Source organism: Ixodes scapularis, unplaced genomic scaffold, assembly GCF_016920785.2.
Source record: "Ixodes scapularis isolate PalLabHiFi unplaced genomic scaffold, ASM1692078v2 PGA_scaffold4__175_contigs__length_147842914, whole genome shotgun sequence".
NCBI classification, from domain to species: domain Eukaryota; kingdom Metazoa; phylum Arthropoda; class Arachnida; order Ixodida; family Ixodidae; genus Ixodes; species Ixodes scapularis.
In genome coordinates, this window is record NW_024609879.1 from 83,771,441 (window position 1) to 83,786,659 (window position 15,219).

Genomic DNA, 15,219 nt, shown 5'->3' on the forward strand with positions numbered 1-15,219 from the left:
CAAGCCATCGTGGACATGTTGCGGTTTCGAGCAGTTGCGTTTTTCCACTTGATTAAAAATATACATGACTCTGTAGCCAAATATTAAGAGGGCAGTCTTCCGACACCATACAAAATCGCCTGGCAAAATATTTGAAAAAAAAAAAAAAAAAAGTGTGTGTGTATGTTGGGGGGGGGGGGGGGGGGGGGGGGGAGGGTCAGTGTCCCTTTAATGAAAGCCTTTCAGCAGGGAAGTATAAAAAACAACCGCTGGTTGCCCCCCCCCCCCCCCCCCCCCAAAAAAAAAAAAAAAAAAAAAAAAAAACCGCTGGTTATTTGTTTGTGCCAACTCTGCAACACTGTCGAAATTAACCCTCTTTCAGGTACACATTCTACGCGAGAGGTTTTTAAATATTTAATCCTCCATTTTCTACAGAACCGGTGCGGCCTGTCGGAATCTCGATTTGGGGATTTTTTGGCGGGAAAAGTTTTAAACAAAGGGTGTCCCTGGAAAGGAGAGGGAACATCATAGTTACTGTATACTTACCGTAAAACACCGCGCAAGCGCCCTGTTAAGTAACGAAGGATTTTGTTAGAAATAAGTAAGATTTGTTTTAGAAAAGTCTATCTTTCTACAGTTGCGTCGGCAATGGAATTTTTTTTTTTTTTTTTTTTTTGTTTATGTTTGGTGTCTGCATTTTTGGGGCCCCCACGCGCGGGCGGTTTCGAGCAGACGCGGGGAGAAGTCGGACCCCGGTCGTTAAGAAACGTCTCGGGTTTCGAGAGGCGGTGCGGGGAGAACACGTGTGCTCGCGGCTTTTAACCGAGTGTGCCTGTATATAGAGGGTTTTGCCGCTTGGTGTAAAATTGTCGCTTTTTGCGCGATGTAATAATTTAGCTGGTGGCGCCGGCTAGTCTGAGAAAATTGCAGAGACCGACTCTACACGGAATTTGGATTTGGGGGTTGGAGCGTCAGGCTGACAGCTCGCCGACCATTGGGCGACAGCGTACCACGTGGGAGCGGTGAAATTTGAAGTGATTGGTCCATCTCTGGAGGGAAAGGAGGCCTCTACGAGTCTAGAAAAGGGCTGCCGAGAGGATTCTCGGGGAATTCGGCTCTTGAGACTGGGGACTAAAGTATGGGGTTTTCATTTTGGGAGTTCTGTAAATTACCGTTGTCTTGTCGTTTTGTTTTGAAAATAAACGTGGCCACACTGGCCATCGTAAACCAACCACGTCGTAATGTGTCCAGCGGGATCGAACAACTTTTAGTTTTTTTTCCTTATGCGACTTTCCGGGGACTTGCATCTGCAAGTCCCCGGACTTACTTGCACATGCAAGTAAGTGCATGCAGCCAGCCCCTGCATGCACTCACTTGCATGCAGGGGCTGGCTGGCGTAGTTCGGTGGCGCAGTCGACAGGATCCTGCTGACTTCCTGCGACGGGCGGTGAGCGAAAACGACGGCATCAACGGGGGTAGGCGGAGCGTACCTGGGTTCTACGCGACAAGTGTTTCGTCTGCTGGATTCCGGACAAGGGTCGTCGTCTGCTGGACGGCGGACAAGGCTCGCTCCTGCTGGAGTGAGGACAGTGGCAATAATATCTACGCGAGAAGCCCGGGGGGGAGGGGAGGGGAGGGGAGGGGAGGGTACAGTTACCCAAAAGGAGTGGTGGCAGCTGACAGGTGGTCCTGGGCGTCATCTACGTCGGAGAACAGACGACCTGTGGCTTCACCTGCGGACCGGCGAAGCATCTTCAGCGAGCGGCGACAGAAGATCGGGGCAAGCCTCAAGAGGAGAGACGAGATCGTCGCTGCAGTGCTGCCTTCGTCGTGGTGCCGGGGAATTGTGCGGTTCTTTTTTTTTTTTTTTTTTCTTCTTCTTCTTTTCGGTGAACGGAGAAGCGACCGAGGCTTCCAGACGACAGGCACGATCGCTAGGCTGAGTGGGGACACTGCGGCAAGTGGGTGGCGGCGACTGGAGGAGCAGCTAATTGGATGTCGCCAGACAACAGTGGGTGAGTCCCTTTCCCGTTTTCTCCGAGGTTCACCATGACCAGAGAGAGCGTTGGCTCGGGGACCTGCGGCACGGTTTGCGAGCTCTTTCTTTGGAACGCGCAGGTCTGGAGAAACAGATTCAAGTATAAATTAGGTAAAGCATTTTTTTTTTTTTTTTTTTTGGTGGCTTTTTGGAGTTGCTTGTGTGCAGCCACAGTTTTTTTTTTTTTTTTTTTTTTCTGCTTTTGTATAATTACTGGTCATGGTGGAATCTGGAACGTGCAAGTTTGGGTCTCACCGGGCTTTTTTTTTTTTTGTTTTGCTTTCTTTGTCACCCAAAAGGTCTTTTTGCGAGGGGTATAGCTCCTTTGTTGTTGTTGTTGTTTTTGTATGCTACGCGTCTGTCTCGGAAAGGGGGAACAGATGTTGCGCGAACAGCAAGTGTACTGCAACATTCTTGGTGGGGAGGTGTTAAGTAACGAAGGATTTTGTTAGAAATAAGTAAGATTTGTTTTAGAAAAGTCTATCTTTCTACAGTTGCGTCGGCAATGTATTTTTTTTTTTTTATCTGCTTATGTTTGTGTTTGCATTTTTGGGTGTCTTCCGCCCCCACGCGCGGGCGGCTTCGAGCAGCCGCGGGGAGAACTTTAATTGACGCATGTCTTGCTGATGTAGTGGTCTTGACGGAAACTTGGCTATCCGCAAAAGTAGATAATAGTGAGATTTTAAATTGCCAAAAGAAGTATCGGTTCTACAGGTGTGACAGGGGAACTCGGTCTGGGGGTGGCGTTTTGATAGCGGTTTGCGACGAGTTGGTTTCTTTTGGTGTGTCGCTTGCCTCGCCCCTAGAGTTAACTTCTGTGCGCATTCGTCTGAACCACAAGGATGTAATTTTTTGCGCTTGTTATCGCCCCCCTAATTCACCTTCTGGATTTTCTTCTGATCTATATGATGCTTTGAATACATTACACGTAACATATCCGTCATTGCCCATTTTTGTTCTTGGTGATTTTAATTTCCCTGGTGTTTCCTGGGACGCACCTATTCCCGTAGCAAGCTTCGGCTCTCTTGAGTGCAATTCCTTTCTTACTGCATGCTCGGATTTTAACTTGACTCAGCTCGTGAAATGTCCAACCCGTACAACCCCGACAAGTGCCACTGTCCTTGACCTAGTATTCACTACCCATCCAGATCTTGTACAATCACTTTCAGTTTTTCCAGGTGTAAGCGATCATTCCGTCATTCAATTTAATATTCCAAACAGTTCGCCTCGCAAATGTGCAGCTTCAAAGGTATTTAGAGACTATAGTAGGGCTGACTACACCGGGATTAATAATGAACTTGAGATATTTTTATCAGATTTTCTTCAAAACTTTTCTGAGCAATCGTTGGAGGATAATTGGTGTATGTTTAAATCGAAAGTAACTGAGCTTACTAGCCGTTATATACTCCTTTGTAAAATTAGAAATACACAGTCCACCTTGGTATACACCAACATTAAAACGGTTATCAAACAAAAAAAAGCGCCTTTTTCGACGAGCCAAGATATCAATGATCCCAGAGAGATGGGCAGCTTATCATTGTGCAGAGGATGAGTACGCACGTGCACTGTCTCTCGCCAAACATACTCTTTTTAATCAAACCCTTTCATCGCTATTGGAAACTAATCTGCGTAAGTTTTGGCACGTTGTGAGCGGAAGTGAAAGGAAACCAATTGAACTTGCTACGGATAGCGAATCGGTCGTTCCTAGGGAAAACTGCTGCGTTGTTTTAAACTCTGCATTCTCATCGTCGTTTGTTAACAGCACGCCATGTATGTTTCCCGATGTTCCGGTTTATGATTTTATTCCGATGGATCCAATAGTTATTGACTGGGCAGGCGTAATGAAATTAATTCAAAATATGAAGCTTTCCTCTTCTCCAGGTGGTGATGGCATTAACCCCAAAGTTTTGAAGAGCACCGAAGTGTATTCATCTATAATATTGTCGAAGATTTTTGCACAATCATTAGAATCCTGTACACTCCCGAACGACTGGAAGGTGGGAAAGGTGGTTCCTCTGCACAAATCAGGTAACACTGATTGTCCCAATAATTATAGACCCATTTCATTAACCAGTATACCGTGCAAACTCATGGAACATGTCATATACTGTCATATGGTGCCCTTCCTCGAAACTAATTCTTTTTTTTAGTATGCATCAACACGGCTTCAGAAAAAATTACTCCTGTGAAACTCAACTACTCGCCTTTACTAGCGACTTATTCTCTGCTGCAGATCACTTAATCACTGTTGACTGCATTTTCATAGACTTTTCTAAAGCATTCGATAGTGTCTGTCATAGTCTGCTCCTCTATAAATTAAGTAAACTTAACATGGACCCTAATATTTTTAAATGGATAGAATGCTTCTTGTCTAATCGCACGCAATATGTAACCGCCAATGACCATAACTCCCCTCGCTGTCCTGTAACGTCCGGTGTCTCGCAGGGGTCAGTGCTAGGGCCCTTGCTTTTTCTTCTTTATATTAACGACTTACCTAGCTGCATTTCTTCATCTATAAAACTTTTTGCTGACGACTGTGTTGTTTATCGCAAAATTCTGGAACCTGCTGATCATCATGCTCTTCAGTCTGACCTCGATAACATTTCATTTTGGTGTGACACCTGGCTAATGAAACTTAACCCTGCTAAATGTAAGTCAATGAGAATTGCATGTCATTCAAATTACATCCTACCATGTGACTACTTACTTAACGGTGTTCGCCTAACGCAAGTTTCGTCCTACAAATATCTTGGCATTATCATTTTTGCTAACCTTTCATGGCAAGATCATGTCAACTACATCACTAGTAATGCTAATCGCACACTTGGTTATCTACGGCGTAATTTTTCTTTAGCCCCAACTAACTTGAAACTCATACTTTATAAAACTTTAGTGAGGTCAAAGCTTGAATATGCATCATCAATCTGGGACTCTCATATTGACTCCATTATTCTTCAAATAGAAGCCATTCAAAACCGTTCCGCGCGTTTCATCTTCTCAAATTACTTTCGAACTGCCAGTGTCACTTCCATGAAATCTAATCTTAACTTACCCGATCTTTCATTGCGTCGTAAACAATATCGTCTTTGTCTCTTTCATAAGGTTTATCATTTCAATTCTCTGCTCAGTGACTCTCTCTTTCTGCCACCATCGTACATTTCTTCCCGCAGCGACCATCAGTTCAAGGTTGGCGTCCCAAGCAGCCGCACCAATTTGCACTTCCACTCGTTCATTCCCAAAACCTGCACAGACTGGAACCACCTCCCCGCCTCCATCGCTTCAATCACTGACACCGACCGTTTCAAAAGTGCCATTTGCAACCATTTTTTGTAATCCCCCGGCTGTGTTTATGTTCATGTTGTATTTTTTTTTTGCTTCACCACTCCTCTCTGTAATGCTTCGGCCTTGAGAGTAAATAAATGAAATGAAATGAAATGAAATGAAAGAGTCGGACCCCGGTCGTTAAGAAACGTCTGGGGTTTCGAGAGGAGGTGCGGGGAGAACACGTGTGCTCGCGGCTTTTAACCGAGTGTGCCTGTATATAGAGGGTTTTGCCGCTTAGTGTAAAATTGTCGCTTTTTGCGCGATGTAATAATTTAGCTGTTGGGGCCAGCTAGTCTGAGAAAATTGCAGAAACCGACTCTACACAGAATTTGGATTTGGGGGTTGGAGCGTCAGGCTGACAGCTCGCCGACCATTGGGCAACAGTGTACCACATGGGAGTGGTGAAATTTGAAGTGATTGGTCCATCTCTGGAGGGAAAGGAGGCCTCTACGAGTCTAGAAAAGGGCTGCCGAGAGGATTCTCGGGGAATTCGGCTCTTGAGACTGGGGACTAAAGTATGGGGTTTTAATTTTGGAATTTTTGTATATTACCGTTGACTTGTCGTTTTGTTTTCAAATAAACGTGGTCACACTGGCCATTATGAACCTACCAACGTCGTAATGTGTCCAGTGGGATCGAACAACTTTTAGTTTTTTTTCCTTATTCGACTTTCCGGGGGACTTGCATCGGGCGAATATCATCATCGGTCGTCACCATCCTGACCGGTCCCCTTTACCCTCCCTGGTGAAGTTGACTCGCCCATTCAAAATTTAGAGATAATCGCGAAAAATCAGGGATGGGCGCTTGTCCGGTCATCAATTTTACATCACTGTACTGTGCATTTTTCTGAGATCTTACAAATTTGGGAATGGGCGCTTAGTGTGGAATGGGAGGATGCGAGGCATTCTGCGGTATGCCGTAAAATGCAGAGCATCCACCCATTGCACGGTAAGCGCCCACCCCTCAATTTTGTAACATTTGGCAAATACACGGAAGGACTTATCTTTACATATTGTCAACCTCAGAAGCTCCCCTCCTCCAGTTTTACATGACTATCTCCAAATTTCGAGTGGGCGCTCGCTCGGGATTTTACAGTACTTACGTCACTTAAAAGAAAACAATTTTGCACATTGCAGTTTATATGCTGCATAAGGTATTTTGTACAAGATTTGATTGTCAGGGGAAAAAGTAATGGGTTTTGCATTTGTAAAGTATATGTTTTGATTAAATAGATAAACAAACGGAAATTAGTAATGCTTTGTGTGGAGCCAAAATTTTCTTGTGATGGTTCGGAGATGAATATGAATATACCATGTAGTTTTAGCTTGTTGCCAGGGGTTTTGAGATTTTTTTTATTGAATCTCTTCTTTACTGCATTTAAAAAAGAGATATAAATGACTTTTTCTCTTTTTACGTTTGGGTGGCACAGCATGGTTTTGTTTTAGACGTTTACAGACACCTCTGTACAAATGATGTTTTCCAGTTACAAGAATGACTTGATGCAGCAGTTGACATTGTTTTTCTTACTGTTTAATTTTAATTTGTTACTGAAGACCAGTGTTTCCCAAACTGTGAGTCGCTACCACAAGGTGTGTCACATGAGATTCAGAGGGGGGGTGCTCTAGAAATTGAAAATATGTGAACTTGGCTCGTCTGCGGGTGCATCGATAAAAACATACTATATGGGTCGCAGCTGATCATTGAACTGAAACTGAGATATGCGGTATCCAAACTCTGCCCTCGTTTTGAGAAACTGAGCTCTAATAAATAAGCTCATTTCAGCCCTTAGGAACAGTCGTCATTCCTGCTGATAAGCATTGCATTTTTTTTTTTTTTTTCTTTTTGTGATGGTTGATTGTGATGGTTGCCCAGCTGATTTACACTGTCAAATATAATTTCAACATCAATTTTGTGTGTTACTGTTCATGCACTGAAATCGAAAAGCTTGTGGCATTGCAAAAAGCCAGGTAGTAAGGTAAGGGGGGGGGGGGGGGTAGCAGGGGAGGCCACAACGCAATATTTTATATTTTTGGTAAGTCGCAGGATGGCACAGTTTGGGAATCATTGCTGTAGACTATTTTTGTGATTTCCTTTACTTCCTGCACTATTGTATTCTACAGCAGCTGTCTTCTCTTTTTATTTCAGGTGCAGTGTTCATTAACCCTTCACTAATCTCCCTCGGCATATGATTGTATTTACATAGAAGTTATTACATGTATACACGAACTCAACTCTCCTACGTCACGCCGCGGTGGTGGCGCGTCAGGCGACTTCCGGTCTGGGGCGGTGGGCAGAAGTCGCCGTGCAAGACAAGCATTCCTGTGTTTTTTTGGAAGAAATCGGACAAAAAACCTGCCTTCTCGTCAAAATGCTGCGACGGGGGCTGTACTAAGAGAGTCTGGAAAGGTTTCAAGATCAGTTTTCATGTGTTTCTGCCCCCTGCTTTCGTCCGAGAACGTGGATAGTAGCAGTAAAAAGGGCAAACCAGACGCTGTCGAACTACGATTGCTTGCGCGGGCAACACTTTGTTTTCACCAGATGTATTTGTTTTGTTCCAACATGAACAAGACAAAACCGCCAAGTTGTCCGGACCACCCACGGATTCAGTGCGTCTTCAAATTCACACGGCCGCCTGATCGTTCGAACTTTCGTCTGCTCTTTCAAACTTTCCTGCTTTTTGTCGTCTGCTCGTTCAAACAAAAGCGGCCCGTAGACCAATCTTTGACCCGGTGATTGCAATAAGAAGTAATGGCAGGCCTCAAAAAACTTAAGTAGGCTCGGTGTAAACAGTAGATACAAGATGTTGGTCATTGGTACCAATAGCCATCACCGACTTGTTACGCTTGGTCTGTTCCCGCTTCCGATTTTCAGTATCGACGTCGATCATCGCCGCTACCTTCTACACTTTTGCAGCACGAGCGACGTCGCGACCGAAAATAGCTAGAAGAATCTCATCGTGGTTTTGGCGCCGATTCTGCGGCGTTCATGCGAATGAATCGCCGCACGTCAAATTATTTACGTAAAGTTTAACGGTGTAACGAGCCTTGATAATTTCGCTCAGGCGATTAAAGTGGTAAGACATTGCTATGAGGACGTAGAATCGACAATTCAAACGCGAAAAAGAGTATGCAGACTTACACAGACGCCGACAACGTGACATTCCAACGGTTTGTTGACGCGGGACCGCGGTGCTTCTTGCTCGCACTCCATTGCGCAAGCGTTCGAACTGTCATCTGCTCTTTCAAACTTGTCTGCTTTTTGTCGTCAGCTCGTTTAAACAACACCGGCCCGTAAACCAAACGTTGACCCGGATATTGCGATAAGAACTAAGTGCAGGCCTCAAAACACTTTTGAAGGTTGGTTGGGTTAAGTAGGCTAATTGTAAACAGTAGATACAAGAATATGTTGATCATTGTTACCAGTGGCCATCACCGACTTGTAATGCCCGATTCTACTTGCGGTTTTCAGTATCGACGTCCACCATCTCAGCTACGGTTCTCGCTTTTGCAGCCCGAGCGACGTCGCGACTGAAAATAGCGAGCAGAGTCTCATCGTGGGAGTCAGGCTTTAGCGCCCATTCAGCGGCGTCCACGTGAAATGAATCGCCGCACGTCATATTATTGACGCGAAGTTTTGCCTCGTTAATTTTGCTGAAGCCACTCAAGTAGCCAGACATTGCTAGGAGGACGTAGAATCAACATTTCCAACGCGAAAAAGAGCACGGGGACTCCCACTGACGCCGAGAACAACGCAATTCAATGGTTTGTTTATGGGCGACGGCGGGCTTCTTGCCCACCGTCCACCGCGCATGCGCGGCGCCGGTGGCGTCCGCTAGGGGCGCTCCGGTTTGTTTGTAAACATGAGTTGGTGTATAGATCTTGAAACATCAAGTATGTTCTGGGAATTTCTTTATCCTAATAATGATAATTTTTACTGTCCGAAAGTTATTTTCCAAGTGCCCTGGTTTTATTTAATTTGTTTTTCATTTCTATTCTTTTATAGCTACTGTAATATCTTGGTCACCTTAGTTCAGTTCTGTTTGAACCTTGTACAACGAGCTAAAGCTAAATAAGTAAATGCAAGTCTGTCAGAGAGTTGTAATTTTTTTATTTGGAAATACAACTTCGGCCACCAGACTCATTTGGTATCTAAATTTTTCATGGAGTGTTCCGTTGGCTGATTTAAAGCAACTGTCTGCTGAACCGTATCCTTGGTAAGACCTAAGGTGACATGGAGTCAGATCTCTGCATGTTTAAATCTGAATGAAGTGTATTTTCTGGTTATTTCAATATGCACTCTAATATATTGAATGAGCACTAGCATCAAAATGGTCATCTTTTTTGCAAAAATTCTCATTCCACAAAGATCATGTGTACAAACTTGTGCAACTAGAGTTATAGTCTAATCAGAGATAAAATTCAACTTCATGTACTCTCTGCACACATGGTCTTATGTGTATTTTTGTGCAGATAGTATTTTTTAACTCCAAAAAAAGATTAGCAACCTCCTGCACAATTGGTATGGCTACCCTGCAATACATTGTGGAAAGAGGGTGTTTCTGCCAAAAATACAAAATGATGCACAGAAAACAACGGTGATCTCATTTTTTTTAATGATTAGCGGTCTTAAGTTTGCATGTTGTGTACAGGGTGAATGTCAATAAAAGCTTTAAATTTAGTAGTGACAAACAAATTGTTTTGATGCGATGTAGGTAGAAGACAATTTGTTAAGAAATGCAATTTTTTATGCTTTTCTTGCCAGGTGGGAGGTGGCAGAAATGTGTGCCAAGCAAGCGGAAGCACATCGGGACGTAGCAGGGTACTTCAGCTCCACCGCAAGTCGAGAAAGCGCGTGCTCAAGAGAACCCAAATGTTTTCTCTAAACCTCATAGTTTTGCGAGCTTTTGCCCGCATTTGCAACTTGCTGCTAAGGGAAGCCAGTGTGTTCGATGTGAGCTAGAATAATTTCAGGCTCATGGTGAAAGAATGATGTGTAAAATATATGTAGAGCAGCAGGTTTCCAGGGCTACCCTATAGATGGTGCCAGTCTGTTACCTTGTAAAGAGGTGTGAGAAACAGTGTGACATTTGATTCATCGGTGTCAACATTACCGCTGTGTAATTCTATACAGATTGAGAGCCTGACAAGTTTGTAAAAGCAGTAGCTGTTGTCCCTATTAAACAGTGAAGTTTAGTTTCGGCTAAAACGTCAACATCTTTTTTTTTTAAATACTATGTTGCCGTAGGGGTTGGTATTTATAATTATGCAACCTGTGGGTCTTCTGTCATTGTTCCTTCCTGTCTGCTTTTGTAAGTTAAAGTTAGTTTACGGCCTTGTGTACTCGTTGATGTTGAGCACTGGTTTTGAGTTTGTTATTCTAGTCTTATAGCAGGAAACCATATCCTATATATTACTTCATGTAGCGGAAGTTCAAGCAAGATTAACGTGAGCTTTATAGTTTGTCTGGAGGAGGAAAACCCGGCATGAATAGATTTCAGCGATCTCAAGAGTGCAATCATTTCTGAAAGTTTGTCGAGTGGCCATGACAGACACATGAAACTCACCGATAATGCATAAAGACAAAGAAATGTTTGTTACTGACCTCCTCCAGCTATTGATGCCTTACAAAGGCAGGGAATAGCGGTATAAATATCAGTTGTAGGGCACACAGGGTTTGAGATGCGTTGTGTACCATTTGTGAAATCTCTAACTCTGATTCTAATCTTTGCACCACAAATGAAACTTTGGGTTTTATTTTTGTGACTTAAAAATCTGTCAGTTTGTGTTGTACTTCAGAGATGCTTGTCTTGACTGATGATTGCCTATGTCAAATTGGGGTGATATGTCATTGTTTACTCAGAACTCTGGTCTTTTTTCTCTTGGAATAATTCTCTTTCTTTCAATGTGATCCCATTTGCTTGAGTATCTAGTGTTTGCATGCATGTTCTTGTGAACTTAGAAAAGTATAGAAATTTTACAATGGTAATTAAAAAAAACAAAAAAACATCATAATTGCAATAGGCAATTTTCTTCTGAAATTTTATCTGCACTTTGTGAAAAATGTAGCAGTAGTAGTTCATATGTGTGTGTCAGGATGGTCGCACCTTATGTAAGTTCGACCATTCTGAATGAAGTGCCATGGTATGTGATATCGCAGAGCTTTCAATAATATATTCTTTAGCAGCTGACAACCACATCAAAGTGTAAAAAATGCTTCCCTATAACTTACGACGCACGAAAGCCAAACAAATCTGTACATACTATTGTTTTAAGAAAAGATGTACACTCGGGTAACTAGTTAACTCCCATTGAATGTGACAGCAGTGAACAACCTGGCGACATCATACATTAGAAAATTAGCTGAGAAGTTAGACGTGACACTGTAAAGGCTGGTTTACACACTTGCATTTGACTGTGACCAGCTCCACTACAGCTGTTTTTTAAGCCATTTCTTACTGCTTATCACCTGTTCTGCAGGAGCGCAGCCAGTTGAAAGCAGTCGCAAGTAGCTTAAAAACTGGTCACAGTCTAGCACAAGCATGTGAACCAGCCTTAAGGTTGGAGTAGCTCTCCTTGTTCGAGCGTACATCCTTCCTTTTCTGTTTTCCCAACAGATCCGGACGATCGACCTCTTAGGTCGATCAGTGGCGGCGTAGGCTTCATCGATCCCGACAACCCGCACTCCTCCTGGACCTTCGTGGACATGCACTTGAAGGGTGTGCCGCAGCACGAGGCCATCCACAAGTGCGGCTACTGCACCTACACCAGCGGCGACCGGACGCATGTGATCCGCCACGAGAGGAGGCACACGGGGGAGAAGCCCTTCGACTGCCTCATCTGCGGCAAGTCCTTCACGACCAAGTGCTACCTCACCGTCCATCAGCGTCTCCACACGGGGGAGCGGCCCTTTGTGTGCAAGCGGTGCGGGAGGGCGTTCTCGCAGACCGCCCACCTCAAAGCCCACGAAACGACCCACACGGACGAGAGGCTCTTCGGATGCGACATCTGTGGGAAGGACTTTACGCGCAAGTCAGCCCTGAGGATCCACCAGCGCACCCACACCGGGGAGAAGCCGTACGAGTGCAGCAGGTGCGGGCGGAGGTTTACGGACTCGTCGGGTCTCAACGTGCACAAGAAGAAGCACGCCGGGGACTGCCCTTAGGCGCATCTCCGCAGCCGCGCGAGAGGATTCGGAAGTTGGAGCGTGTTGGGCGCGGGTCGGGCTTCAGGGACGACTCTGCCTGGTAGTTTTCCAGTTTGTATGAATTAAGGGTGTGAGTGCTTTATGGAAACAAAGCATAACTATTATTACAAACTTTTGGTTATAGCTCTATTACATTGAGAATTCAGAAGTGCCATTGGCTGTATTGCTGGGACTTGCTAGTGGCCCATCCTGTCCTTTACCATACTGTGCTTCGTTGCACCTCGTCTGTCGTTGAATTCCTCTTTGCAAAGCAATTTTCATTTTTTTTTTTTTCATTTTTGGGATTTTGCTTATTTATGCTGACTTCTTCCAGCCCACAGCAAGCAATGACTTGCAGAATTGGGGTTGTGTACAACACTACTCTTTCATTTCATGCTTGTTTAAGTATAATAGCACAAAAATACTACTTGAACACACGTCATGCGCAGCCACTCTTAAAAAAATCAATAAAAAGAAGAAAAAAAATTTGAATGTACTAATTGGGACAAATTTTTGTTGTATTATTTGCATGTGAAAAAGAAATTTTCGTAAAATATTTATTTTGTTAGACGTGATTTAGGTGGAGGTCACGGCCCGAGACACGACCATGAAAGCAGCATTGTAGTGCTCCATCATGCATGAGCCACAGTCAATGCACATCGGCAGGCAACTGTCGATGTGCCTTGAAAAGTGACCAAAAAGATTGAAAAAATCAACAAAATATGCAGTTTCATTTTTTTTTTTTTTTACAAGGTTTTATATGTCATATTTTGAGTGTTCTGCTAGTTATAGAATACACGAGACTCTGCTGTTCTGCTAGTTATAGAATACAGTGGCAGTGTCTTTCACCAGTGTGCTGCGGGGCTCTTTGTTACCCACGGGGACGTCTTGAAGCGACAGTGTTGTGCATTAGTTTGTGCTTGCAAATATGATTCGGGCACCTCCATCGGTGTTGGATGTTCCCATCTCACGTTTTTCCCATGATATGTGTCCCAATGATTTGTTTAGTTTTGAGGTGTTCTGCATTCACATTTTGTGTGGGAAATCGGTTTTGCCCATCTATTTCTACTCAATGATGCGCAGGTTTGTTTTCATTGTACAAGCTGGTTTCAGCTTACATAGTCACCTATCCCTCCTGCATCCAGGTTCCTTTTTTGTACACAAGCAGGGTTTTGTCTCGAGCTTTTGTTGACCAAAAATAAAACTGCCTATAACAATAATGTCGTTATAACTTTATTTAGTTGACTGCCAGATACTCGCCGAGAAAACAAGGAATAACTTTTTCTGTTGAGCTTTGCTTTCTCAATGCCAGACGTGGGATCACGTTGTTCCACCTTTTTCCCGGCTCGTATAAAAAATCAAGATAGTTTTTAATATCCTTAGTTTCACTTTTCATCACCATGTTATTGCTGAATTCATTTTCACAATCTAATAACCTTATAAAACTACAGTGTTGAGTCTGTGAAGTGGACCAAAAAGAACTTTCGACTTTCTGGAAATAACATGACCCCAAATAGCTTAAAAAAAAAACTTGTTTTTAGCAAGTTTTTGTTTACATTCTTTTAATTCTTATATCACAGTTGCAAAAGGGCTCATACTATAATTCCCCTGTTGCATTTTCTTGCAGGACTGAAATGCCTCTGAGAAAAAACAAAAAAAACTGGGTACTTTTTAGCATGCAGTTTCTACATAATTTCGCTGCTAATAAAACACTCAAACTTTAATGTAGCTTTCCCTTCAAAGTACGATCTTAAATTTTATCCCATGCAATTTCACACATTTCTCCAATTTTCATGACTGTATATATATTTTTTTCCGTGCTTTTGTCTCTTTCATTCAAGACTTCATACTTGCTATATATAATATTCTAATTGGTTGTCTCTGTTCATGTTTGTATAATCCCGCAGTGTGCTGTTTCCGTCTGAGTAATAAAGAATCTCAGAACTTTACGCCATTGTAATCAGGCTTATGGCTTGAGTGTGATAGATCATGATTTAGCTGACAGGCTCTTTACGTTTTCTCAAGGGTTCTAGCCAAAGGACTATGTAAACTTTAATTAACAATAATAATGTCAAGAATTTGGTCGGTTCGTACACATTCCAACATGTTGAGAATCCAACAGCACTCAAGAACGAAGGCTAAGCAAAGACACAAGACAAAATACACCTGTGCCTTTACATTGTCTGCTGAGCAAATGTTGCTTGTGCAGTGTTACGGTAGGCTTTTGCTGGCATTGAGCAACTTGTGATCATGAAGTTTGTTATAGGTGGTTTTTTGCTGGCAATGAATGCATTGGATATACTGGGTGTTTTTGGTTTTTTTTTCCCAAGTTTAACAGGCTTGTGTAAAGGAAGCCGTGAAAGTTACACTAATGCGGTATGTAAAGGGTGAGTTATACGGCCAGGGGGACATAGTAAAGGGGGCTAATCGCAACAATCAGTCTGCTAATTAACTAAAACATGCTCATTAATGTTTTAATTCTTGAAAATAAAAATGTGGTTCTAATTAGAAACTTGCTGAGCGTCATCAAAAACCACTAAACTAGTCAATATTAGAAGTAGTTGGAGTACATGGGAAACACGGTGGAGTGCCAAAGTTGCCACTTTGGAGCAAGGCTACCGGTGCAATAACAAGAGCAAGGCTACCGGTGCAATAACGCGCCCGGGCGGGTGTTTCCGTCTCGTATCATAGCACCA

At 43.3% G+C, this 15,219-nt stretch overlaps 1 protein-coding gene across 1 annotated transcript; it reads left to right on the forward strand.

Annotated features, from left to right (window-relative positions):
- Nucleotides 1–2,028: 2,028 nt before the first annotated feature.
- LOC8053937 (gastrula zinc finger protein XlCGF49.1) lies at nt 2,029–13,246 on the forward strand. The gene is made up of 2 exons (XM_042293618.1): nt 2,029–2,128; nt 11,955–13,246. The coding sequence occupies exons 1-2, from the start codon at nt 2,029–2,031 to the stop codon at nt 12,500–12,502; spliced, it is 648 nt and encodes a 215-aa protein (XP_042149552.1). The 3' UTR covers nt 12,503–13,246.
- The last annotated feature ends 1,973 nt before the right edge of the window (nt 13,247–15,219 follow it).